This window comes from Salmo salar, chromosome ssa09 (genome assembly GCF_905237065.1).
Source record: "Salmo salar chromosome ssa09, Ssal_v3.1, whole genome shotgun sequence".
NCBI lineage: Eukaryota > Metazoa > Chordata > Actinopteri > Salmoniformes > Salmonidae > Salmo > Salmo salar.
In genome coordinates, this window is record NC_059450.1 from 96,190,238 (window position 1) to 96,216,534 (window position 26,297).

At 42.1% G+C, this 26,297-nt stretch overlaps 2 protein-coding genes across 9 annotated transcripts; one reads left to right on the forward strand and one right to left on the reverse strand.

The window, feature by feature from the left end:
• pld7 (phospholipase D family, member 7) lies at window positions 1–13,237 on the reverse strand. 2 transcript variants are annotated; one of them, XM_014213278.2, is made up of 12 exons: window positions 12,847–13,237; window positions 11,332–11,454; window positions 9,828–10,811; window positions 9,163–9,350; window positions 4,437–4,620; window positions 3,917–4,031; window positions 2,541–2,668; window positions 2,008–2,211; window positions 1,674–1,813; window positions 1,280–1,445; window positions 1,004–1,103; window positions 1–793 (listed from the first exon to the last, which is right to left on the reverse strand). In XM_014213278.2, the coding sequence occupies exons 1-12, from the start codon at window positions 12,931–12,933 to the stop codon at window positions 600–602; spliced, it is 2,613 nt and encodes an 870-aa protein (XP_014068753.2). In that variant the 5' UTR covers window positions 12,934–13,237; the 3' UTR covers window positions 1–599. The 2 variants fall into 2 exon arrangements, with proteins under 2 accessions (XP_014068753.2, XP_014068754.2); XM_014213279.2 differs by lacking the exon at window positions 12,847–13,237 and adding an exon at window positions 12,669–12,820.
• On the forward strand, window positions 12,008–26,297 carry dctn4 (dynactin 4). Of its 7 annotated transcripts, none has more exons than XM_045724249.1 (15): window positions 13,399–13,567; window positions 14,357–14,427; window positions 14,581–14,616; window positions 15,670–15,848; window positions 16,432–16,475; window positions 17,088–17,195; window positions 17,919–17,939; window positions 18,441–18,514; window positions 19,216–19,328; window positions 22,759–22,868; window positions 23,000–23,073; window positions 23,189–23,243; window positions 23,486–23,593; window positions 24,304–24,401; window positions 24,775–26,297. In XM_045724249.1, the coding sequence occupies exons 1-15, from the start codon at window positions 13,433–13,435 to the stop codon at window positions 24,989–24,991; spliced, it is 1,443 nt and encodes a 480-aa protein (XP_045580205.1). In that variant the 5' UTR covers window positions 13,399–13,432; the 3' UTR covers window positions 24,992–26,297. The 7 variants fall into 7 exon arrangements, with proteins under 7 accessions (XP_045580210.1, XP_045580207.1, XP_045580205.1 ...); XM_045724253.1 differs by lacking the exon at window positions 13,399–13,567 and adding an exon at window positions 13,612–14,051; XM_045724254.1 differs by lacking the exons at window positions 13,399–13,567; window positions 14,581–14,616 and adding an exon at window positions 12,008–12,027.

The window sequence follows — 26,297 nt, forward strand, 5'->3', positions numbered from 1 at the left end:
TTAAAAATAATAACAAATATTTAATTTCAAGAATAAGAATGAAGTTGAAACATCTTTGGTTAAAAAAAAAATGTATAAACATATGATATAACACAAAAATGCACCTGGCATGACAAAGGTCATCAGTCTTTTCCCTTATAGACAACACATGCCTTGCGTCACTGACAGCATCAGTCAGTCAAAGAAAAGGAAATTCATCAAAAACAGAACTTCAAGATTCATTCAATATTGACACTTCCATTCAGAAGGGGGGAAAAAAGTTACAGCAAATAACTCAAGTAGAAAATATGTATACACCAAAAAATGGCAAATATATACAGTCAAATGCTGCATGTAACAACAGAATTGTCAAATGGGAGTGGTAAAAAAAAACAAAAAAAATAAGCAATGCAAGGTAAGCATCTTATGATAGGCAGCATACTGAGCGCCGGTGAAAGTAAATGCCAAAACAATTATCTAAAACTGATATGGGTCTGTGTCCCAAAATGGCACCCACCCTATTCTCTACATAGTGCACTATTTTCTCTGGTCAAAAGTAGTGCACTATATAGGGAATAGGATGCCATTTGGGATGAAGTCCCGAGTCATCACCATTAGCATCATCTACCACAGTGTTTGACATCGTCATTGGAAAGGATTCGGGTGTATTGAGATGTCCAGTCCCTCATGAAGACTTCTTGTAGCTGGACCTGTAAACTCCTCTGGCCCTCTCCCACCACAGAACCTGTCTGGTTCACCACCAGCCCAATACCTGCAGTGTGGGTGAAATAGTTCTCTGACCAGTTGGAGGTTCCTGTGATCACACAATACAAGATACAAGTTAGTGTATTTATACAGCAGGTCAAAAAAAGTTTCTGTGTACAACAGAACGCTATGTGCAATGTAATGTTTATATTGAAAAAAAAAAAAAAAAAAACAGTAGACATTGGTTTTGCAGCAGAATCAAATCCATAAAAGCAACAAGACATTTTGTCCAATGATTAGTGATTGTGATGTACAGTACCGATATAGACGACTCTATCGGTCACCATGTACTTGGCATGGTTCACTCTTGAGAAAGGGATCTTCTTCTGCTCTGTTGTCGAAGGCACCTCAAACACTTTCTGTTGGACACATCATGGAAATAGGACATGAATTTCAACAACCAAATGCAAAACTAGAAAAAAAGATACATTTCATGAAGAAAATTGTGTGCTTGCTTCAGCTGTCTACAAGTATTTTTTAATGGTATTCTTCCCCCCCCCCAAAAAAAACGGAGAAATTAAAACAGCATACGTACCACATTGATGTTGCATCCCAGGGGAGATCTGTTGAGGACAGTCAGAGACTGTAGGAAGAGGAACATGGAGCCTGGAGAGTGTGACCAGCAGCTCACCAGTAGATTGACCTCCACACCTCTAGTACACGCTGCTTCCCGTATGGCTGAGTCAATCGCAGGCCAGAACCTAATACATAAATGGACCTGATTGGTTAGACGTTTAAAACATATACACAACACACATCCAATAAAATGTCTTCATGAAAAACAAATCTGATCCAAAGTTAGAGAATCATTAAGGAGTGAATCTTAACTTCCACTTAAATTGAATTTTCACTCCAGCATTGATGTCAATGGGAGAAGTGAAAATTCTACTTAAGTGGAAGTTACGATTCAGCCGAGTACGGACAGTCACCTGAGTGGCTCAGTGAACTGGGACAGCGGAAGATAGTCCATGACTGAGATGTAGACATGTTTCTGGGCATCTGCGATGACAGAGAGGATGGTGGATAGATCGTCTGAGCGTCCATAAGCTGATATCTGGGGTGGAGCGCTCTGAAACAATAGGACAGTTTGTTTATTTAACTATCAGTAGCATTATGCAAAATGAGTGGAAAGGGTTATTTAATCAAAGACTGTGTCCCAAAGGACACCATTTTCTCCTATAGAGCTCTGGTCAAAAGTAGCGCACTATGTAGAGATATACGTTGCCATTTGGAATGTAGCAAAAACTACAAGATCCAACTCACAGAGAGATATACTTGTGCAGGGACTCCATTGAGTTTGAGATTCAAGGGGTGCTTGGAGCTAGAGAGGGCAGAGTATCGGGCAGGCCAGAAGGGGGGTAGGGAGCCATTTTTTTGAGCACCAATGTTCCAATACACCCCGAATATCCTTAATGCATCCTGTGCCAGGCAGCTGCAGTCCTCCACAGAAACTCCCACCTCCTTCACCTGAGATGATCAATCAATCGTGAAATCAATCAATCATCGATCAATGCATTGATATATGATGAGACACATCAATTGGTAAAAAATAAAAGAATATATATATTTTTAAGAAATCTTTTTTTTATACAAAAAAAAAGATATAAAAAAAATAACAAAAAAAATATTTAAAAAAAAATTAACAAATAAAAATCGCTCATATTTTATACAGCCTGGACTCCCAACTAACATACGGTTTCATCAGTTTCCCCGTTCAACAGTTCAGATTATGTTTTCTATAAAAAACTAAATGAACTAGAGAGGAGGGTATTTTATATCAGTACTTCAGGAAATACCTGTGTGAGGGACCGCCAGTCCATGTTGGCACTGCCCAGGTAGAGGTGTTTCTGATCCACGACCCACAGCTTGGTGTGGATGATACCTCCCGTCACTGAATGGAGATCCACCTCCCGTACCTCTGCACCTGAACACAGAAACAAAGCAGGAGGTTAGACACAGTCAACTAAAGGTAGGACAGACAACCACATATCACAGTCAACTAAAGGTGGGATAGACAACCACATATCACAGTCAACTATTGTGGGATAGACAACCACATAGCACAGTCAACTAAGGTGGGATAGACAACCACATATCAGTCAACTAAGGTAGGATAGACAACCACATATCACAGTCAACTAAGGTAGGATAGACAACCACATATCAGTCAACTAAGGTGGGATAGACAACCACATATCAGTCAACTAAGGTAGGATAGACAACCACATATCAGTCAACTAAGGTGGGATAGACAACCACATATCAGTCAACTAAGGTGGGATAGACAACCACATATCAGTCAACTAAGGTGGGATAGACAACCACATAGCACAGTCAACTAAGGTGGGATAGACAACCACATATCACAGTCAACTAAGGTGGGATAGACAACCACATATCACAGTCAACTAAAGGTGGGATAGACAACCACATATCACAGTCAACTAAAGGTGGGATAGACAACCACATATCACAGTCAAGTAAGGTGGGATAGACAACCAGATATCACAGTCAGCTAAGGTGGGATAGACAACCACATATCACAGTCAACTAAGGTGGGATAGACAACCACATATCACAGTCAACTAAGGTGGGATAGACAACCACATATCACAGTCAACTAAGGTGGGATAGACAACCACATATCACAGTCAACTAAGGTGGGATAGACAACCACATATCACAGTCAACTAAGGTGGGATAGACAACCACATATCACAGTCAACTAAGGTGGGATAGACAACCACATAGCACAGTCAACTAAGGTGGGATAGACAACCACATATCAGTCAACTAAGGTAGGATAGACAACCACATAGCACAGTCAACTAAGGTGGGATAGACAACCACATAGCACAGTCAACTAAAGGTGGGATAGACAACCACATATCACAGTCAACTAAGGTGGGATAGACAACCACATATCAGTCAACTAAGGTAGAATAGACAACCACATATCACAGTCAACTAAGGTGGGATAGACAACCACATAGCACAGTCAACTAAGGTGGGATAGACAACCACATATCAGTCAACTAAGGTAGGATAGACAACCACATACAGTCCATTTGAAAGTAATTTACAGAATACATGCATAACGTGAAGAACAAAATTCCATGCAAGCAGGGCCAGCTGTGGTAACAGTGACAGATGTGCAAGCTGCTGCATGTACCCGTTCTGGTTAAATCAGCCGCGTCTCGAGTATCAGTCTGAGGACCATTAACAGCAATCTGAAGTTCCACTCCTTTTGCTTCAAGTTCCATCAGCTGCTTGAAGACCTGTTTACCCTGTAAAAAAAAAACATGCATGTCAAAGTGACGACACATAAAAAAAAAAAAATAAATGCTGTGTGTTATACACACACACACACACACACACACACGCACACGCACACACACACAAAAATAGAACTGGTCGGTGAGAAAACAATGTACAAAAGAGCTCAACGGTACAGCTATCCTAAACATCCACCGGTAACCTTGGAATGGGGAAGTCATTTGAGATTTGTTATGATGATTGTGTGATTCATTTGTATATTATCACCAAAACACAAAGGAATAGATTAAAATGTTTTCCTTTAAATGTATTAAATGGTAAACCCCCCACAATGTGTTAAAAATACAAATCAACCTTTTTCTCCTCCTACCTGTACATAACTAGGCTCTGTGAGTCCCAGGTCAGTATTCTCCTACCTGTGCAGCACTAGGCTCTGTGCGTCCCAGGTCAGTGTCTCGGAGGGTAAAGTAGAAGGCAGCTATGTCCACAGAGCTGTTGGCCCTGGTCAGTAGGTTCGTCCATGTATCAGAGATGCTTGGCAGGGACGAGGAATCCAGTGGGTAGGATAGACCTTCAGGGATGCTCTCCACCAGGCTCACACTGATTAGAGAAGAGCAATTCAATTCAAACAATGCTATTGGTCCTCTGAGAGCAATTCTATTAGGGCTACAGCAATGTACCAGACACATGTCAATTATATTAAGTCTACACACTACATATACCCACACACCTGCATACTGACGCCACACACCGCTGCTAGTCACTTTACCCCACCTATATGTACAGGTACTGCTACTCCCTGTATACAGCCACGTTATTACCTGGTACTCCCTGTGTATAGACACGTTATTACCTGGTACTCCCTGTATATAGCCACGTTATTACCTGGTACTCCCTGTGTATAGCCACGTTATTACCTGGTACTCCCTGTGTATAGCCACGTTATTACCTGGTACTCCCTGTGTATAGCCACGTTATTACCTGGTACTTCCTGTGTATAGCCACGTTATTACCTGGTACTCCCTGTGTATAGCCACGTTATTACCTGGTACTCCCTGTGTATAGCCACGTTATTACCTGGTACTCCCTGTATATAGCCACGTTATTACCTGGTACTCCCTGTATATAGCCACGTTATTACCTGGTACTCCCTGTGTATAGCCACGTTATTACTTGGTACTCCCTGTATATAGCCACGTTATTACCTGGTACTCCCTGTGTATAGCCACGTTATTACCTGGTACTCCCTGTGTATAGCCACGTTATTACCTGGTACTCCCTGTGTATAGCCACGTTATTACCTGGTACTCCCTGTATATGCATGCATGTATGAGAACAAGTTCTCATTTACAACTGCTACCTGGCCAAGATAAAGCAAAGCAGTGCGACACAGAGTTACACATGGAATAAACAAGCGTACAGTCAATAACAAAATAGATAAAAAGAAAGTCTATATACAGTGTGTGCAAATGGCATGAGGAGGTAAGGCAATAAATAGGCCATAGTAGCAAATTAATTACAATTTAGCAGATTAACACTGGAGTGATAGATGAGCATATGATGGTGTGTAAGTAGTGATACTGGTGTGCAAAAGAGCAGCAAAGTAAATAAAAACAATATGGGGATGAGGTAGGTAGCTTGGGTGGGTTATTTACAGATGGGCTATATACAGCTGCAGCGATCGGTTAGCTGCTCAGATAGCTGATGTTTAAAGTTAGTGAGGGAAATATAAGTCTCCAGCTTCAGCGATTTTTGCAATTCGTTCCAGTCACTGGCAGCAGAGAACCGGAAGGAAAGGCGGCCAAAGGAGGTGTTGGCTTTGGGGATGACCAGTGAGATATACCTGCTGGAGCCATATAGCCATGTTATTTTCTACTTCCTGTATATAGCCATGTTATTTTCTACTTCCTGTATATAGCCATGTTATATTTCCTCTTTATTCACTGTCACTATTTCTATTTTTTAAATCTTTAACTCTGCATTGTTGGAAAACGACCTGTCAGTAAGCATTTCACTGCAGTCTACACCGGTTGTCAATTAAGCTTATGACAAATAAAATGTGATTGGTTGATAGAACAAACAGGCAGAGACATTAAATAACACATTGAACAACAAAGTGGGTTTTTATCTTGTCAGCTCGGGGATTCAAACTTGCAACCTTTCGGTTACTTGTCCAAAGCTCTAGGCTAGCGGTTAGAGCGCTGGACTAGTAACCGAAAGGTTGCACGATCGAATCCCCGAGTTGACAAGGTAAAAATATGTCGTTCTGCCCCTGAACAAGGCAGTGTTCCTTGGCCGTCATTGAAAATAAGAATTTGTTCTTAACTGACTTGGCTAGTTAAATAAAAGGTAAAATAAAATAAAAACTGTGGGCTGGAGACATTGGATGTGTCCTATTTCCATGATGTGTCCTACCGAAAGTGTTAGAGATGCCTTCAACAGCAGAGCAGAAAAAGATCCCTTTATCAACAGTGAACCATTTTTAAAAAATGTTTAATTTAACTAGGCAAGTCAGTTAAGAACAATTTCTTTTTTACAATGACGGCCTACTTCGGCCAAAGCCGGACGATACTGGGCCAATTGTGCGCCGCCCTATGGGACTCCCAATCACAGCCAGATCTGATACAGCCTGGATTCAAATCAGGGACTGTAGTGACGCCTCTTGAACTGAGATGCAGTGCTTTAGATCGCTGAGCCACTCGGGAGCCCATGCCAAGTACATGGGCTCAGACAGTGTCTTTTATATTGGTACTGGACATTGCTACTCACTGGACTTGGTTCACAAAAGTCCACTGACACCTTTAACTTCATTGTGCAGACTGTTAAGACATTATGACATGAGAAAGCTGTGACCTGCTAGCCTGGTCCCAGATCAGTTTGTACTGTATAGTCAAAATGACCATAGGAGTTAGCTGTACAGCACAAAGGGAAATTGAAGCAGGCTCGTGACTGTTCTTGTGTTGGGTGAACACAGTAATCTCCAACTGCAGACATTGGGTTGGTGGTGAACCAGACAGGTTCTGCGGTGGGAGAGGGCCAGAGGAGATAACAGGTGTTGGGCTGGTGGTGAACCAGACAGGTTCTGCGGTGGGAGAGGGACAGAGGAGATAACAGACCCAGCTACAGGTCTTCTTAAAGAGCCACTGAACACACCGATTGGCTAGTGTGTTTTTCTGTTACTCATTAGAAAAAAAATGTGATTTCAGTCTTGGTGGAGAAGGTGTTTCCTGACCAATTTTGCGTTTGGTAAATGATTGTCCCCGATGAGACACTGTAGGAAGTCTATTTCACTTCCTATAAAATCCCCAGAATGAATCTAAGATAAAAATCGATTACAGATATCTTGAATTGACTTTTTTGTAGAATATGTTTTTTGTTGAGCAATTTTACATCCAACTAAGGTGTTTGGTGCTGTATTTCTAAAGTAAAAAAACAAACATGTGCCGTGTTGTTTTATGTCAATAGTCAGAGCTGCTGGACATGTCTGTCGCACTGTCTATGCTACTGGATAGAAAGCAATCATCACAGCTGTTCACCCTGCTACATTCACGTTTTTAAGTATCCCTATCACCCTGTTATTACGGGGCTATCACCCTGTTATTACGGGACTATCACCCTGTTATTACGGGACTATCACCCTGTTATTACGGGACTATGACCCTGTTATTACGGGACTATCACCCTGTTATTACGGGGCTATCACCCTGTTATTACGGGGCTATCACCCTGTTATTACGGGGCTATCACCCTGTTATTACGGGGCTATCACCCTGTTATTACGGGGTCTATCACCCTGTTATTACGGGGCTATCACCCTGTTATTACGGGGCTATCACCCTGTTATTACGGGGCTATCACCCTGTTATTACGGGGCTATCACCCTGTTATTACGGGGCTATCACCCTGTTATTACGGGGCTATCACCCTGTTATTACGGGGCTATCACCCTGTTATTACGGGGCTATCACCCTGTTATTACGGGGCTATCACCCTGTTATTACGGGGCTATCACCCTGTTATTACGGGGCTATCACCCTGTTATTACGGGGATCACTCTTATTAGTACGCCTGCGCAGCAGTCTCGTTGTTGATGAACCTGGCCTCAGTGCTAATGGCAACCATGTAGTGTGCTAATACGGTTTAGTAAACGTTGTTAAACTGGAACCTTGTCGTTGTGTCATTACGAGTTAACACACCCCACATTAGTGGGCAAATGAACATCGTCAAATCAAAACCCAACCTTCATTTACCCGTTGTGACGCATGGATGTTACGAGCTCCGTTTTAGACGAGATTGACTTTCTGACCAAAATTATCCTTTTACACTTTGTAGTCAATTGTAACACTAGAATAGCTGCTTCTGGCTCATATTAATGCCATACAGGCATTTTTTTCCAAAGGGATTTGTTGCTTTTTAAAAACAGTCGCTCTTTAAGGGGATTAAGGGATTGGACATCTCAATGACGATGTCATTGTGGTAGATGATGCCAACGGTAACAAACCCATGGCTGTGTCCCAAAATGCCACTCTATTCCCTAGAATACATTTATTTATTTTGCTCCTTTGCACCCCATTATTTGTACTTTGCACTTTCTTCCACTACAAATCTACCATTCCAGTGTTTTACTTGCTATATTGTATTTACTTTGCCACCATGGCCTTTTTTTGCCTTTACCTCCCTTATCTCACCTCATTTGCTCACATTGTATATAGACTTATTTTTCTACTATATTATTGACTGTATGTTTGTTTTACTCCATCTGTAACTCTGTGTTGTTGTATGTTGTCGAATTGCTTTGCTTTATCTTGGCCAGGTCGCAATTCTAAATGAGAACTTGTTCTCAACTTGCCTACCTGGTTAAATAAAGGTGAAATAAAAAAATAAAATAAAAAATAATGTGCTCTGCTTCTTACCAGAGCCACCCATAGGGTACATCCCAAATGACCCCAAAGGGTTCTGGTCCAAAGCAGTGCACTAAATATTTAAAAAATAAAAGTCTAGATCTGTTCCCCATGCCAACATCCACCAAAAGCTGTGAAACAATTAATTACTTATAAATGACATATAAAAACATGTGAATAGATTTGTTAAGGGGCAAATAAAATATGTTACAATTTATCTTGTGTCACACTTTTTTCTTACCGACAATCTGAGTTACAAGGCTTGTGTGGCACCCACAGTCCCTCCAGCCAGTGCAGCTCCAACTGTCCCATCAACTGTGACACCGACAGAGGCATCCCATAGTGCCATACGTGTTGACCGAATCCCCCAATCACAAGCAGAGTGGACGGGAAAAGGCAGAATAGTACAAAGCTGCAGCACCACGACGTCTACAAATTTAAGAGAGTGAGATTTAAACATGAGAAAGAGAACAGATCTTGTTAACTATTACAAGAAGGGATTGTTTATATGTCGTTAAGGTTAGGCTGCTAAGACGTCTGGATGTCGTTAAGGTTAGGCTGCTAAGACGTCTGGATGTCGTTAAGGTTAGGCTGCTAAGACGTCTGGATGTCGTTAAGGTTAGGCTGCTAAGACGTCTGGATGTCGTTAAGGTTAGGCTGCTAAGACGTCTGGATGTCATTAAGATCAGGCTGCTAAGACGTTTGGATGTCGTTAAGATTAGCCCAACATAAGATAATGACTATCTCCATGGGGTCATTGTGTCTGCGGCTCTGTGCATAGCCTACAATCAAAACAAAGGAAATATACAATTGCAGATAAAATAAATACAATACAGATGATGCCGATGGTGTGGCATACCAAGATGGGTAATATCAAGAGAAAGAACTGGTATCTAGACACCTCACCTTGTTTGACTGACTGGATTTAGTTGTTCTACGAGGCACTGCTCTGTTAGAGGGGACTGCGGTATCAGCGTCGGTTGTATCCTCTAGGGTTTTTGACCATTTCCCAGAAGCCTTCTCCTTGTTGGCAGACTTATCTTGATTCTCACGAACAACCTCCAATTTCCTGAAGCTCTCAGTCTCAACACTGGGCTTCTCAAGCTCCTTCTCCTCCAGCAACGGGGAGGAGTCCAACCCATCTCCATCCTCTTCTAACAGAAAATCAATCTCCATGGCTTCAGCCTCACAGGGAGTTTCCTCATCATCATCATCATCATCATCATGCTGATTCAGACCAGTCTCATCCTCCTCACCTTCATCTGTCTCTAGGGATTCCTTTTCAGCATGACCAGAAGGGACGTCGCCACTATCCATTCTAACCTCAGCCTCAAACTCTTCCTCCATCGCCTTCTGTGCAGCTTCAGTGGTATGGAGTGGTGGTTCTCCCGGGTCATCGTAGTCCCCTGCTTCAGCCCTGAGGGCCGGTCTGAGGGTTGCTGTCATGGGATGGAGCTGCTCCTGATCCCCCTCAGGTGGAGTAATATCCAGAGAGCTGGGGCTTTGCTCTGAGGAGCTAACAGCATGAGACAGGGTCTGAGGATTGAGTTTATGTAGACGGACTGTAGGAAGAGGGAGACCTGTTTCTCTAATACTGGGCAGTTTTGATCTTGACATTTCTCCACTGTTGCTTGTTGAAGCTGCAACGGTTAAAGCTGCCTGGTTAGAAGACTCTTTGCTGGTAATAGATAGGGCAGGTGGATCTGAGCGTTGACTGCTGCTGCTGGTGGTAGGGCGTTTTTTGGCTAATGTTTTGTGAAAAGCAGGAATTCGAGACGCATGTTGTTGTTTCCCAGTTTTGCGTGCGTCTTCTTTTTCTTCATCCTCTTTCTTCTCAGAGTCTTCCTCTTGGTCTAACCGGTTCAACATTACAGTCCAATTCTTAGCTCCCTGTTTAAAAAATAATTTCCCCACGGGGTCAGGAATGGAAAGAATGTCAGAAATTAATAGTTTAAAAACAGGAAAAAAACTAATCTTAGGTTGCTTGTTGCAAGGTGTGTGTGAATCATTTGAAGAGATGGTAGATAATAAAAAGTGACAGGGGCGAGAGCAGAATACAAGTCTTTTCATTTAAAATGAATCATTTCACAGTGTACTACCTACAGTTTCATCAATGTAAAGTAACAGAAAGGAAATGATCGATACATACTTAAAGACATTTATGATTTAATTTGATGTGAAGAGTAAATCATACGGGACAAGGCCAACGTTTAAAAAGTGTCTCCACTACAGTTAGTTTCTTTCATGCAAACAGTAAGAAACTTTAAATCAAGACACGGTCATAGAGCTTTAAATGTTTTCATTTCCTGTGAGGAGTAGGCTAAATTATACAGGGCAAGGCCAAGTTGTGTATACGGCAAAATAAATAATAAAAAAAGAAATAAAAAAAAGATGTATAGTTAAAACCTACCATCACTTCCGGGTGGGAGTCCTCAGACCGCGTTATGGTGGCATCATCTTCTGACAGGGCTGGAGAATGATCATCATCCATCATAACTTGGTTCTGAAGCTCTTCTGTATCTTCCTCTGTATCCTAGAATGAGTCACACAATCAAGTCGGTGGTCATTTTGCACATGACACTACTGCAACTCCTAGTTCCAACGGATACAACCAACGTGTTCTGAGCATTTTGTATAAATTATTTATGTAAAATCCGAGACGCTCCATTTAGTGTGATATGTTACGTTTTCATATGGAATGTGTTAATTTGTGGATGTCCTATGGGCCCATAATCAACTGGCGGACTACAGACTGGATCCAGACAGGGGTCAATATGGACTGTGGGGTCCAGAAAAAGAAATATATGTATTATTTATTTTTTTACTAAGCCGTGCTTCGACCACAGGTATCATATAAAGACACATAAGAATGCGTAGAATTTCAGGATAGTAGCTTTAAAAAGAGCAAAAACAATCTCTGCCACATGCAAAATGTGTAGAATTGTGGATAATTTGTTTTAAAACTGCGAAATGTTCTCTCCAACAAGGAGTGTGAACAGTTTGGGATCACGAGGTGGGTGTTTGTTATTATGCTGATAAATTACAACATCCATCTGTACTTTTGCCACCATGGATATTTTATGACTGGACCTTCTCTTCTACTTAAGTACCCTTGTTCTATGACATGTAGTAATTTGTGGTTGTCCATCATCCATTTTGTATGATATGAATTGCAATTCGTATGATATGTTACGAGCTGCCAAAATATACAATATGTTTCGAATTTGCAAAACGTATTTGTTGTGGCTAACGTTAGCTAAGGGGCTAACGCTAACTGACGTTAGCTGGCTTAAGTTAGCTCTAGGGGTTACGGGTAGGCGTTAGCTAAATGGGTTAGGGTTAGCTAACATGCTAAGTAGTTACAAAGTAACTAAAAAAGTAATAAGTAACAGTTGTAAAGTTGCTAATAAGCTTCAATTGTCTGTGCTGGGATTTGAACAAGCAACCTTTGGATAGCTAAACTTCCGCGTTATACACCCACCCATCGTCCTTTCGCTTTAACTTCAAGTAATCTTCCATCTTGTAACCATAACAAACATAAGATACTAATTTGAGTAGCCCGACTTTAGTTTACGATGTTACGTCTAGTCTATGAGACCAGTCTGATCCAACAGAAACGAAGTTAGAAACTCGAAGGGGAAACTATTACCTAGCTTTCAAAGCTTGAAAACCTGGCGTCTAATATAGTGATTCACCTAAAGCTTTGAATGTATATTCAAGGATTTTAGCTTGGTAGTTTAAACTTACCAGGAGTTTATCGCAGCCAGCTACAATCAAACCAGCTGAACGTGTTGTACTCTCGCACTTCTACACTAGTGTCAACCTTGTTAGCTACGTGGCTATGAAAAGTCGGATGAGGAAGAGAGAGGAAGGCGGAAAAACTAACTCACTCAATTCCCCCCCCCAAAAAAAAAAAATCACCCACCTCTAAAAATGTGCTGGTATTTTTTCTGAGACGGGTCGACCTTTTGACTTGCATCCCAACTCGAGTAGATTTCCTTCGAAGCTCCATCTTTCAAGTCGCTACAGCCTCAGAGCGGGCCAAGTCACAAAAGTTAGCCTAGCTAGCTAACGTTAATGTTTTCGCGCGCGCGCAAAAAAAAAAAATACTATTAGAAAGTCAACAAACGTTTGTAAATTAACAAAAAAATAACTAGCTTGTAAACTATCCTACTTGTGACAGCTACGCATTGCACCCGACGGTAACTTATTTTTGTTTCAACATTTAGGTTTGTTAGCTAAACTTAAAAGACACCACACTTACAAAACAATACAATTGAAGTAACCGCGATTTCCTGTCTTTGATGATGGTTGGTGGTTGCCACAACAACAAAAAAGCATTGACGAATGCAGGCATGGAGATAAAGCTGCCCCGCCCCCTGTTGGTAGAAAATAAAACTTCACCTGACCGAAAATGTCCAATATCATAATCCACCACCTGGGGGCGACATCGAGCAAACGACAACAGTAGGTAACCGTGACGGCGACGCGAGAGGATTCAGTCAGAAAAGATGGCGTCCCTTTTGCAGCCTGACAGGGTTCTCTATCTTGTTCACGGAGAGAAAAAAATCCGATCGCCGTTGTCTACACTGTATTTTTGTCGGTATTGCAGTGAATTGCGTTCTTTAGAATGTGTGTCTCACGAGGTATGTCAACACTACCGTGGCTAGTTATTGCTATCGTAGTGTTAAATCTAGCTAGCTTCGTAGCGTTAGCGGTTTTGGAGAGTTTGGTTAACCCAGGTCCAGCCCCTGTACAATAACAAAATATGTATTTGTCATACCGCACGTCAATCAACATTTATTCAACAACCCTGTCGTCTGATTGGCCGTTGCCGTTTTTACTTCCGTCCTACTTTCAAATTTGTGTACGTTTTATCTAGCTACCTAAGCTAAAGGTTAACAAGCAAGCGAGACAGCTAACCAAACATCATAATCATATAGTGTTTATTTGGTCGGTGTTCACTATGGGCTTCTTTTCTCCAATTAACAGTGACACAAATTCCCACTGGAAATACAACTAAAACCTAACAACTGTTTGAAAAACCTCCTAGTTAGCCAGCTAACAGCAGACTAGCTAACGTACGCTATTCATCACCACACCCAGGCAGTGACCGCATGTCTTATTTAGGTAACTAAATTAAAAAAAAATTGTTTGTAGCTATCTAGTTATCTATTTTGATACGTGCCACGTCAGAGAGCTTTGATTCTTAATTTACACAGCCACACAACGAACAGTGACCCTTGCCCACAGAAACTCACTTTTATTACTGAAGCTGGACCAGTATCTGTTAGCAGTCAAACGCACACTGGTATATTCTGAAACAATAATTACTTTCTGCCGTTATAACTACTAGCTAGCTACGAGGGATAGCTATGCACATGCATGTATTTCCACAAACAGATTGTTGAATGCTGCCTCTTTTTGGTTTCTAGGTGGACTCCCATTACTGTCCAAGCTGCCTGGAGAATATGCCTTCAGCGGAGGCAAAGCTGAAGAAGAACAGGTGAGAAACATTTGCAACTGAGCATCAGTCTAGACCTGTTATATACGGTCTATGGCATAGACCTATTCTTTACTGTGTAGCCATTGACAATGGTCACTGCATGACTTCTCACTGCATCCAGCCTACATTTCCCAGCTCTCTGTTTTGTTCTAGGAAGAGGATATTCAACCAGCTGAACGAAAACTTCAGGTTAGGCATAGAGGTTAAGCTTAGGGTTATCTATAATTAATGTTTATATTCTATATTAGGGATGGGAATTGCCAGGGACCTCACAATACGATATTAACACAATGCTTAGGTGCCGACACGATATGTATTGCGATTCTTACAACTCTCACAATTCCATATGTATTGCGATTCAATACTGTGATTTTTATTGCGGTTCGATGTTCCTAACATATTGCTCACCATATGTCTGCTGCAGAGGGACATGGAGAGCAAGGAGAAAAATAGTTTGGATGAGTCGTGGAAATGAAAATGTTAAAAACAAATTGGCTCCCTATTTAAAAAGAGGATGGAGAGCAAGATATGAAGAAAAAATACTGCAGTTTTGGTGCAGGTACAGCCAATTAGCCCAAAAAGTATACTGCAATATTGTCAAAACTATATGATATATCGTCAATTAATATCCCGATATGTAACTATACATTTTTCCTCCATCACTATTCTATATGTAATTCGATGGGGTTGAATGTTACATTAAAGTTAGGTATAGCCTAGTTTACGTGAGGTCAGGGTGACCTGGGGCGGCAGGTAGCCTAGTGGTTAGAGTGTAGGGGCGGCAGGTAGCCTAGTGGTTAGAGTGTAGGGGCGGCAGGTAGCCTAGTGGTTAGAGTGTAGGGGCGGCAGGTAGCCTAGTGGTTAGAGTGTAGGGGCGGCAGGTAGCCTAGTGGTTAGAGTGTAGGGGCGGCAGGTAGCCTAGTGGTTAGAGTGTAGGGGCGGCAGGTAGCCTAGTGGTTAGAGCGTTGGGCCAGTAACCGAAAGGTTGCTGGATCTAATCCCCGAGCTGACAAGGTAAAAATCTGTCGTTCTGTCCCTGAACAAGGCAGTGTTCTCCGGTAGGCCGTCATTGTAAATAAGAATTTGTTCTTAACTGACTTGCTTAGTTAAATAAAGGTTTGAAAAGAAAAAGGAAAGCCATAAAAGCTAGCATTGGGTTTGAGTACTGCGATTGTTTACTCCGGTTGAAGAACAAAGGTAGTGTTTATAACTAGCTATACCTTCTTCTTCTGCGTGCCCCAGATGTGCCAACTGCTTCGACTGCCCATGCTGCATGCACACCCTGTCCACCCGGGCAACCAACATCCCAGCCCCTCTTCCTGACGACCCCAGCAAGACGGCCATGAAGAAGGCCTACTACCTGGCCTGTGGCTTCTGTCGCTGGACATCCAGAGATGTGGGCATGGCTGACAAGTCTGTGGGTGAGTGACAGGCCTACCTTACTGTTGATGATGAAAGGGAGGTATTGGGCTATTGACTATTTACATTGGGCCAGTGTTAGGCATGGCCAACTATTCCGTAGCTGAGTGAGTGTGAGAAGTAGCTTCAACCAAATCAATCGCAAACCTTGCTAGTGATCATAGTTACAAAACTATTGAATGAAGTGCCCCCTGCACTGGTGATGAGGGGGAGATATGGGACTGACAATAGGCCATGTTAGAATGGTTCAAATGCTAAACTCAGTTGGTAGAGCATGGTGTTTGCAACGCCAGGGTTGTGGGTTCGATTCCCACGGGGGGCCAGCACAGAAAAAAATGTATGAAATGTATGCGTTCACTACTGTAAGTCGCTCTAGATAAGAGCGTCTGCTAAATGAGTAAAATGTAAACTAATTCATATCTGATGTATGGAGCTTTGTTTGGATTTGTTACTCTGAATAGAGATGTGTCCCTTATCATGTACATGACTAGTAGCCTTACATGTCTGTTGTGTGATTGACTTGTTGGGTGTTTTCTGGAGTACTATTTCACTTCTTTAATTTTTTTGTGTGTGTCTTCACTTCAGCCAGTGGAGGATGGCAAGAGCCGGACAACCCTCATACTCAACGGGTGTGTTGCCTTCCTTTGGTCTGATCTATTTTCTCTCTCTCAAGTGTTGCTCACATGGGGAAAGCTTCGGTTGAGCTAGACAACCCCTAGGCTGTAGAATGCTATGACACAGGGAAGTTGTCTATTGTAATTGATTCTGTATTACAAAAAAAGCACTGTATGATCAACCACAAACAGCACACTCCTGATACAGGCTCCAGGCCTAAATGTTGGCTTTATGACTGTGCTTTCTGCTATTTATTTTCCTGCTGGTAATATACATGGTATGCTGATGATACATCTTGTATACATGGTTCTCTGGACTATAATTTCCACCTTTCTGTAAGTATAATAGCACTGCAGAATATTAGTTGGCAGTCAGACTCGTGCAGTCAGATTTTCTAAAGTTGAAATGTTATGCTTTCTATTTTCTTGATGTGAGAGGAATATGCTGTATACATGGTTCTCTGTGTAGGCCGATGCTTTCCCCTTCTATAAGAATAGTAGCACTGCATGGGGCTAGTCTATGACATTCTGACTCATGTTATGTGCAATCTTCCTCCAGATACTCATGGTATTTTTGGGTATTCTTCCTCCAGATACTCATGGTATTTTTGGGTATTCTTCCTCCAGATCAATAAACTGATAGAGTATTACCAGCAGCTGGCCCAGAGAGAGAAACTGGAGAGGGACCGGAAGAAGTTGTCCAGGAGACGACCCTACATGCCACTGGCCTTCTCGGTACAAACGCACATCTTTCACACACACACACACTCCGGCAGATAACATGCTAAGCCTTTGCACTTCTCTCTGGAACACGGTAACCTCTCTCAATAAGCCCGGCTCCCACCTTTTATAATGACACAAGTCATGCTTTTCATATTTATTTGTTTGTGATGGTTATTGCTGTGTTATTAACCCTGCTGAAATTAACAAGGCAGCTATTTCTGAATAGCGTACATTTTTACATTTGTACTGTAATATTTTGTTACAGTATGTTGACATTGATTGACATGCATGTCTAGTTAATGTGTATAGGCAGAAGGATTGGTTTAGATTAGAACCTGGGGCATACTGGAACATTGATTTCAGACCCTGTGATTGGTGAAGAGTCACTATAAGCTAGCTGTGTGCTAGCTAGCTATATAGTAGCAACTGCAGCTGAATAGTCACTAAGCTAACTGCTAGCTGTGTGCTAGCTAGCTATATAGTAGTTACTGCAGCTGAAGAGTCACTATAAGCTAACTGCTAGCAGTGTGCTAGCTAGCTATATAGTAGATACTGCAGCTGAAGAGTCACTATAAGCTAGCTGCTAGCAGTGTGCTAGCTAGCTATATAGTAGGTAGTCACTATAAGCTAGCTGCTAGCTGTTTGCTTTAACTGCTTTGATTTTACTTGATACGTTCTTCTTTTTCTTTGCTTCTGCACGCTGATATGTTGGTTTCTAACCCCTCCCTCCCCCAGCAACACACTATTCATGTGGTGGTGAGTTGTATTTTTCACAACTTTAATAGTCCAAACACTGTTCTCTCTTTCTCCCCCCCCCCCCATCAGTTCTCCGTATCTAATCTGTAACTGAGTGATCTCCCTGATCACATGAGTGTCCCCTCAGGAGAAAGATATTACCAGGAGCACAATTGGATCCTTTATGTTGACTGGAGGGGAAGAGAAGCAATAGGATGCATTCTATGCTGTTTTAGCCTGTTGTATAGTAGAGAGTATTAATTATCCCTAGATTTGGTTTATGTCTTTGGTTTTGATCCCAATTCTATTTTTTGCCATTTATGTTCATGTTTTCCTAATTTGATTTTTTGAAAGCGTCTTATTAGGAAAAATTGCCTCTCTTTTCCCAAGTAAAGGAAAAAACATAAACATTTATCAGTCATCAATAGAAATGCCAGTGTTTCCTCTCCCTTAAGTCTACCACATGGTGGTATGTCTTGTCTGTGAGTTAGTTGACATTTGTGGTTGTGTTGCTCTGTAAAGGAGAAGTATGGTCTGGGTACCAGACTACAGAGACAGAGGCCTGGAGCTCCTATCACCAGTTTGGCTGGTCTTTCGTGAGTATTACATGAATATACAAAAACGTTACTGTTCATAAAGTATGAGTATCACATCCTCAGATAATACTATACTGTACCATTTTATTTATTGTACATTTTACGTGACAAATCATGTTGATGTTAGCACATCACAAATAGCCTATACAAGGACTGAGTCCCAAATGGCACCCATTGCCCATTGTAGTGCATTACCTTTGTATAGGCTATTTGGTCAAAAGTTGTGCACTAATTAGGGAATGACGTGCAGTTTGGGATAAAGCCACTGCCTTGTGTTAGAGTTAATAAATACAGCTGTCCCTGTCTCCTATAATGGCCCTCAACTGTGTCTGTCCCCGTCTCCTATAATGGCCCTCAACTGTGTCTGTCCCCGTCTCCTGTAATGGCCCTCAACTGTGTCTGTCCCCGTCTTCTGTAATGGCCCTCAACTGTGTCTGTCCCCGTCTCCTGTAATGGCCCTCAACTGTGTCTGTCCCCGTCTCCTGTGATGGCCCTCAACTGTGTCTGTCCCCGTCTCCTGTGATGGCCCTCAACTGTGTCTGTCCCCGTCTCCTGTGATGGCCCTCAACTGTGTCTGTCCCCGTCTCCTGTGATGGCCCTCAACTGTGTCTGTCCCCGTCTCCTGTGATGGCCCTCAACTGTGTCTGTCCCCGTCTCCTGTGATGGCCCTCAACTGTGTCTGTCCCTTTCTGCTATTCCAGTCTGAAGGAAGGTGAAGACCAAAAGGAGATTAACATAGAGCCAGCCCAGGCCTTAGATGAGGTGGAACCACTGCCTGAAGACTACTACACCAGACCAATCAACCTACCTGAGGGTAAGATCTATCCACCCCTAAGCCAAACACTAACACCTGACCTGGAACACTACACTATTCCCCCGACCTGGAACACTACACTATTCCCCCCGACCTGGAACACTACACTATTCCCCCCGACCTGGAACACTACACTATTCCCCCCGACCTGGAACACTACACTATTCCCCCCGACCTGGAACACTACACTATTCCCCCGACCTGGAACACTACACTATTCCCCCGACCTGGAACACTACACTATTCCCCCGACCTGGAACACTACACTATTCCCCCGACCTGGAACACTACACTATTCCCCCCGACCTGGAACACTACACTATTCCCCCCGACCTGGAACACTACACTATTCCCCCGACCTGGAACACTACACTATTCCCCCGACCTGGAACACTACACTATTCCCCCCGACCTGGAACACTACACTATTCCCCCCGACCTGGAACACTACACTATTCCCCCCGACCTGGAACACTACACTATTCCCCCGACCTGGAACACTACACTAACCCTACACCAGACCCATCAACCTACCTGAGGGAAACAATGACCACTACTTTTTAAAGCTAGAATCCTTAATTGAAACGATAACAAACCATACTCCCCACAGCTTTTTAGTAAAACATTGAAGAGAAGGGGCTGGAGAAATGTAACAACTCTCAAATTAATGAACAGAGCTATGGATGAAATAACTGACCATCCATGATATCAACATTGTAGTTTTAACCATGTTATGAGGCTATTCAGTGTTTACATTTACATTGGAGTAAAACAAGGTTCTATTTTAGTTTGTGATTGGTAAAGACTAATGAACGAAGCTCATGAGGCATTTACAAGTTATATTCCTCATGAATCAATGGGTATAATCACATTCATTTAAGTGATTCATGAAAAATATAACAAAAAAATATCTCATTCATTTATAAGTTATATTTTTCATGAATCACTTAACTTACAAATGAGTGAGAGACCCATTGATTCATGAAAAATATAAATGGGTTTATCTCATTAATTTATAAGTCCAACATGGATGTAGCAACTAATTATTAGCTTTATACACAACTTTTACTGAGAGTTATGTTCTAATATTGAAGTCTACAGTTATATCAGGGATATGGTAAACTTTGGTTGTTTTGCAATCTGCTGTGTTGTGTTAACTCCCTCTGTTGTCTAGTTGACCATGTTGTGTTAACTCCCTGCGTTGTGAATAGAGGTCGACCGATTATGATTTTTCAATGCCGATACCGATTATTGGAGGCCCAACCGATTAATCGGCCGATTTTTTTTAATTTATTTATTTATTTGTAATAATGACAATTACAACAATACTGAATGAACACTTATTTTAACTTAATATAATACATCAATAAAATCAATTTAGCCTCAAATAAATAATAAAACATGTTCAATTTGGTTTAAATAATACAAAAACAAAGTGTTGGAGAAGAAAGTAAAAGTGCAATATGTGCCATGTAAGAAAGCTAACGTTCCTTGCTCAGAACATGAGAACATATGAAAGCTGGTGGTTCCTTTTAACATGAGTCTTCAATATTCCCAGGTAAGCCGTTTTAGGTTGTAGTTATTATAGGAATTATAGGACTATTTATCTCTATACGATTTGTATTTCATATACCTTTGACTATTGGATGTTCTTATAGGCACTTTAGTATTGCCAGTGTAACAGTATAGCTTCCGTCCCTCTCCTTGCTCCTACCTGGGCTCGAACCAGGAACACATCGACAACAGCCACCCTCGAAGCAGCGTTACCCATGCAGAGCAAGGGGAACAACTACTCCAAGTCTCAGAGCGAGTGATGTTTGAAACGCTATTAGCGCGCACCTGCTAACTAGCTAGCCATTTCACATGGGTTTCACCAGCCTAATCTTGGGAGTTGATAGGCTTGAAGTCATAAACAGCGCAATGCTTGAAGCACAGCGAAGGGCTGCTGGCAAAATGCGCGGAAGTGCTGTTTGAATGAATGCTTACCAGCCTGCTGGTGCCTACCATCGCTCAGTCAGACTGCTCTATCAAATCATCGACTTAATTATAATATAATAACACACAAATACGAGCCTTAGGTCATTAATATGGTCGAATCCGGAAACTATAATCTCAAAAACAAAATGTTTTTCCTTTCAGTGAAATACGGAACCGTCCAGTATTTTATCTAACGGGTGGCATCCATAAGTCTAAATATTCCTGTTACATTGCACAACCTTCAATGTTATGTCATAATTACGTATAACTCTGGCAAATTAGTTTGCAACGAGCCAGGCGGCCCAAACTGTTGCATATACCCTGACTCTGCATGCAATGAACGCAAGAGAAGTGACACAATTTCACCTGGTTAATATTGCCTGCTAACCTGGATTTATTTTAGCTAAATATGCAGGTTTAAAAATATATACTTGTATATTGATTTTAAGAAAGGCATTGATGTTTATGGTTAGGTACAGTCGTGCAATGATTGTGCTTTTTTTCGCAAATGTGCTTTTGTTAAATCATCCTCCGTTTGGCGAAGTCGGCTGTCTTTGTTAGGAAGAAATAGTCTTCACAGTTCGCAACGAGCCAGGCGGCCCAAACTGCTGCATATACACTAACTCTGTTGAAAGAGAAGTGACACATTTTCCCTAGTTAAAAGAAATTCATGTTAGCAGGCAATATTAACTAAATTTGCAGGTTTAAAAATATATACTTGTGTATTGATTTTAAGAAAGGCATTGATGTTTATGGTTGGAGGAACGTGTACCTAAGCGATTATATGCAACGCAGGACAGGCTAGATAACCACACATGGTTGACGATATTACTAGTTTAACTAGTGATTATGATTGATTGATTGTTTTTTGTAAGATAAGTTTAATGCTAGCTAGCAACTTACCTTGGCTTCTTACTGCATTCGTGTAACAGGCAGGCTCATAATTTTCATAAATTTCTGCATTTGAGATCATTTCCACACTGCCACGTAGGGCTGAATCCCCGAGCTGACAAGGTAAAAATCTGTCGTTCTGCCCCTGAACAAGGCAGTTAACCCACTGTTCCTAGGCCGTCATTGTAAATAAGAATGTGTTCTTAACTGACTTGCCTAGTTTAAATAAAGGTGTAAAAAAAAAAAAAAATCGGCGTCTAAAAATACCGATTTCCGATTGTTATGAAAACTTGAAATCGGCCCTAATTAATCGGCCATTCCGATTAATCGGTCAACCTCTAGTTGTGAACTCCCGTGTTGTCTAGTTGACTCCCTGGGTTGTCTAGTTGACTCCCTGGGTTGTGAACTCCCGTGTTGTCTAGTTGACCGTGTTGTCTAGTTTACTCCCTGGGTTGTCTAGTTAACTCCCTGGGTTGTGAACTCCGGTGTTGTCTAGTTAACTCCCTGGGTTGTCTAGTTGACCGTGTTGTGTTAGCTCCCTGGTGTGTGTTATGTATTACAGTGACCACCTTGCGTCAGCGGCTGCTCCAGCCTGACTTCCAGCCTGCCGGAGCCTCTCAGCTCCACCCCAAACACAAACACCTGCTGATCAAGCGCTCTCTGCGATGCAGGGTTGGTCATGACACAGTACTTTACACCACACTACCCTTCTCAGGAAGGGCGTTTTACTACTATTTTACTGTTGTTGTTTGCTGCCTATTTCTCTTGATTTCTCATGATAAAAATGTTGCTTTTCTTCCTAGAAATGTGAGCACAATCTGAGCAAGCCAGAATTCAACCCAACCTCAATAAAGTTCAAAATCCAGCTGGTGGCTGTGTAAGCATTGCTTAGCGTCTCCTCCGTACTGAACCCATTCACCTTGTATTCTACTCTGATTATTGGTGTTGATGTATTATTTCTCAGTAAAGTGATGTTATTTTCAATCCTAAAGGAGTTACCTCCCTGAAGTCAGAATAATGTCCATTCCAAACCTGCGCTTCCAGAAGGCAAGTCAATTATTCAAGTATTGGAACAGGCCCCAAAACATGTTTGAAGACATCCTGTGTCACATTTTGTCTGTAGGGTAGCAGAATGATTTACAGTATGAGTGGTATCATGTCTGTAGGAGAGCAGAATGAGTGGTATCATGTCTGTAGGAGAGCAGAATGACTTACAGTATGACTGGTATCATGTTGTCTGTAGGAGAGCAGAATGATTTACAGTATGAGTGGTATCGTGTTGTCTGTAGGAGAGCCAGGTGCTGCTCACCCTGACCAACCCAGTGGAGAACATTACCCACGTCACCCTGGTGGGCTGTGAGGAGGGAGACCCAGAGGACATCAACAGCACTGCTAAGGTAATACTGACTCGGGTTGCAAAGCTACCGGTAATTTACCAAAGATACCAGAAATCTTCAGTCATTTTTGTAATTAACTGATTGCCATAGATTTTCTCACGCAGTTTTGGTAATTTATACTTGAATAAATAATGTATTCGTGTGTGTGTGTGTGTGTGTTACTTTTTCATGCGTGTCCACACGTTTCTAGTAGAATGACCATATGATTCAAGAGAAAAATAGTGTAATTAATGAAAAAAACATTTAATCAACAATTACATTATTTTCTCTCAGCCACTCTTCCGACTATTGACTTTTTTTCACAACTGTGACCAATTTGGCCATAAAACATTTAACAACAAATGCAAATGAACATAGTAAACAAACCCCCAAAAATGATATTTCATGCTGAACCCCTCATATTAAACACCGTCGTTATTCACTAAGTAGATGTTTTATATTTAAATGTTTGACAACTTTGTCATTATGTTTTTTTCCCTATTTTTAAAATCATCTTATTTAATTATATTGTGGTAAGGCCACACGGAGGGCCAGACAGCTACCCAAAAGTGCCACTTGATGTCTTGTTATAGATGACAGAAAATCCTTGAACGATACCAACGTTCTGGTGGTTTACTGGTACATTTAAGAAGTTTCCGGGAATATACCCTTCCTTTAACCCTACTGCTGACCTCTCACCCCTGACCTCTGTTGTTTATGATGTTTTATAGGTGATGGTTCCAACCAAGGAGTTGGTCCTGGCAGGGAAGGATGCTGCAGCAGAATACGACGAGTTGGCTGAGCCTCAGGACTTCCAGGACGACCCAGAGTAAGACACACACTGGTACACACACACACACACACACACACTGGTACACACGCACACACACACTGGTACACACACACACACACACGTATACACACACACACACACACACACACTGGTACACAGACGCACACACTGGTACATACACCGTTATAAGTGACGATATGGTCAGAACTGAGGAGAAAGGACATCAGCTCTAGGTTAAAACAAGTGTACGTCATGGGGAATATAACCTTCCCTCTCTGGCCCTCGTCTCCTAACCTTCCCTCTCTGGCCCTCGTCTCCTAACCTTCCCTCTCTGGCCCTCGTCTCCTAACCTTCCCTCTCTGGCCCTCGTCTCCTAACCTTCCCTCTCTGGCCCTCGTCTCCCCTCCAGCGTGGTGGCCTTCAGGAAATCCAATAAGATTGGTTTCTTCATCAAGGTGGTCCCTCAGCGCGAGGAGGACGGTGATGTCACGGTGTCCTTTAAGATTCGCCACGACTTCCGGAATTTGGCGGCTCCCATAAGGCCGAGCGAGGAGGACGATGTCCCCACCGAGGCAATATGGCTCACACACCACGTAGAGCTCAGCCTGGGGCCGCTCGTAGCGTGAAGTTACACACACTGAATACACACACACACACACACGTTAACACAAAATGCATATATACACTGAGTATACAAAACATTAAGAACACCTGCCCTTTCCATGACAGACTGACCAGGTGAATCCAGGTGAAAGTTATGATCCCTTGTTAATGTAACTTGTTAAATCCACTTCAATCAGTGTAGATGAAGGGGAGGAGACAGTTTAAAGAAGGATTTTTAAGTCTTGAGACAGTTGAGACATGGATTGTGTATCTGTGTCATTCAGAGGGTGAATGGGCAAGACTAAAGTTCTAAGTGCCTTTGAACAGGGTATGGTAGTAGATGACAGGCGCACCGGTTTGAGTCAAGAACTCCAACGCTGCTGGGTTTTTCACACCCAACAGTTTCCCGTATGTATCAAGAATGATCCGACACCCAATGAACATCCAGCCGACTTGACACAACTGTGGGACTAGAGTCAACTTTGGAGTTCATGACCTGACGAATTAAGGCTGTTCTGGTGGCTAAAGGGGATGGGTGGGGGTTGCACCTCAGGTTCCTAATGTTTGGTATAGTCATTATATATTGTAGAGCAGTGTTGAGAGTGAACACACTAACAGACAAACACACACACACCGTACATGCATTGGATCACATATCTCGTGCACACACGTACTCGACTAGTAACACTTCTCTGTACCACCAAGCAGTTCCAGAGACCCTTTCCTGCTTCACGCTTCAACTTAGGCATTATCTTCCTTCTCCTAAGGATGAAGAATATTTACCTGCATGCTATGCCAGGCTACATCTTATCTACTAATAAATGTCTCTTAGGTGATGTCATTACTGTAACTCCTCTCTGGGTTGAAGGTAGGGTGAGACTGTCATTACTGTAACTCCTCTCTGGGTTGAAGGTAGGATTAAACTGTCATTACTGTAACTCTTCTCTGGGTTGAAGGTAGGGTTAGACTGAGGAGTTAGGAGTTATTTTGCTGTTGTCTTCAGTACTGAAGTCAGTCAGTTGTTCTATTAGCAGTATTGAAGTAGTGAGATCTGTAAACGTGTCTGTCTGAGGTAAGATACATTACCTAAAAACACTATCGATCAATCGTACATTTTCATAAAATGTAAAGTGTGTGTATATATATTCATTGGATGGTTTGTACTGAAGATCTGACCAACAGTGGCTGGTTGCTGTGCATTGTGGTTCACTGGCACTCATTTTAATTTGTCTCTGTGTGAAGTCTAGAAGGAATTCCTCGGGTTTGTTAGACAGAGCCTTTACAACACGGTTAATCTGTACTGGCTAATAAAATAATGTCAGAAAAACA

Coding starts and splice junctions, on each gene's coding strand:
- pld7 (XM_014213278.2), bottom strand. CDS start 12,933: ATGGAGCTTCGAAGGAAATCTACTCGAGTTGGGATGCAAGTCAAAAGG. Junction 9,351..9,827: donor AATCCAGTCAGTCAAACAAG/GTGAGGTGTCTA, acceptor TTAAATTTGTAG/ACGTCGTGGTGCTGCAGCTT. Junction 794..1,003: donor CGATAGAGTCGTCTATATCG/GTACTGTACATC, acceptor GTGTGATCACAG/GAACCTCCAACTGGTCAGAG.
- dctn4 (XM_045724249.1), top strand. CDS start 13,433: ATGGCGTCCCTTTTGCAGCCTGACAGGGTTCTCTATCTTGTTCACGGA. Junction 15,849..16,431: donor CATGGCTGACAAGTCTGTGG/GTGAGTGACAGG, acceptor TCTTCACTTCAG/CCAGTGGAGGATGGCAAGAG. Junction 18,515..19,215: donor ACCAGTTTGGCTGGTCTTTC/GTGAGTATTACA, acceptor CTGCTATTCCAG/TCTGAAGGAAGGTGAAGACC.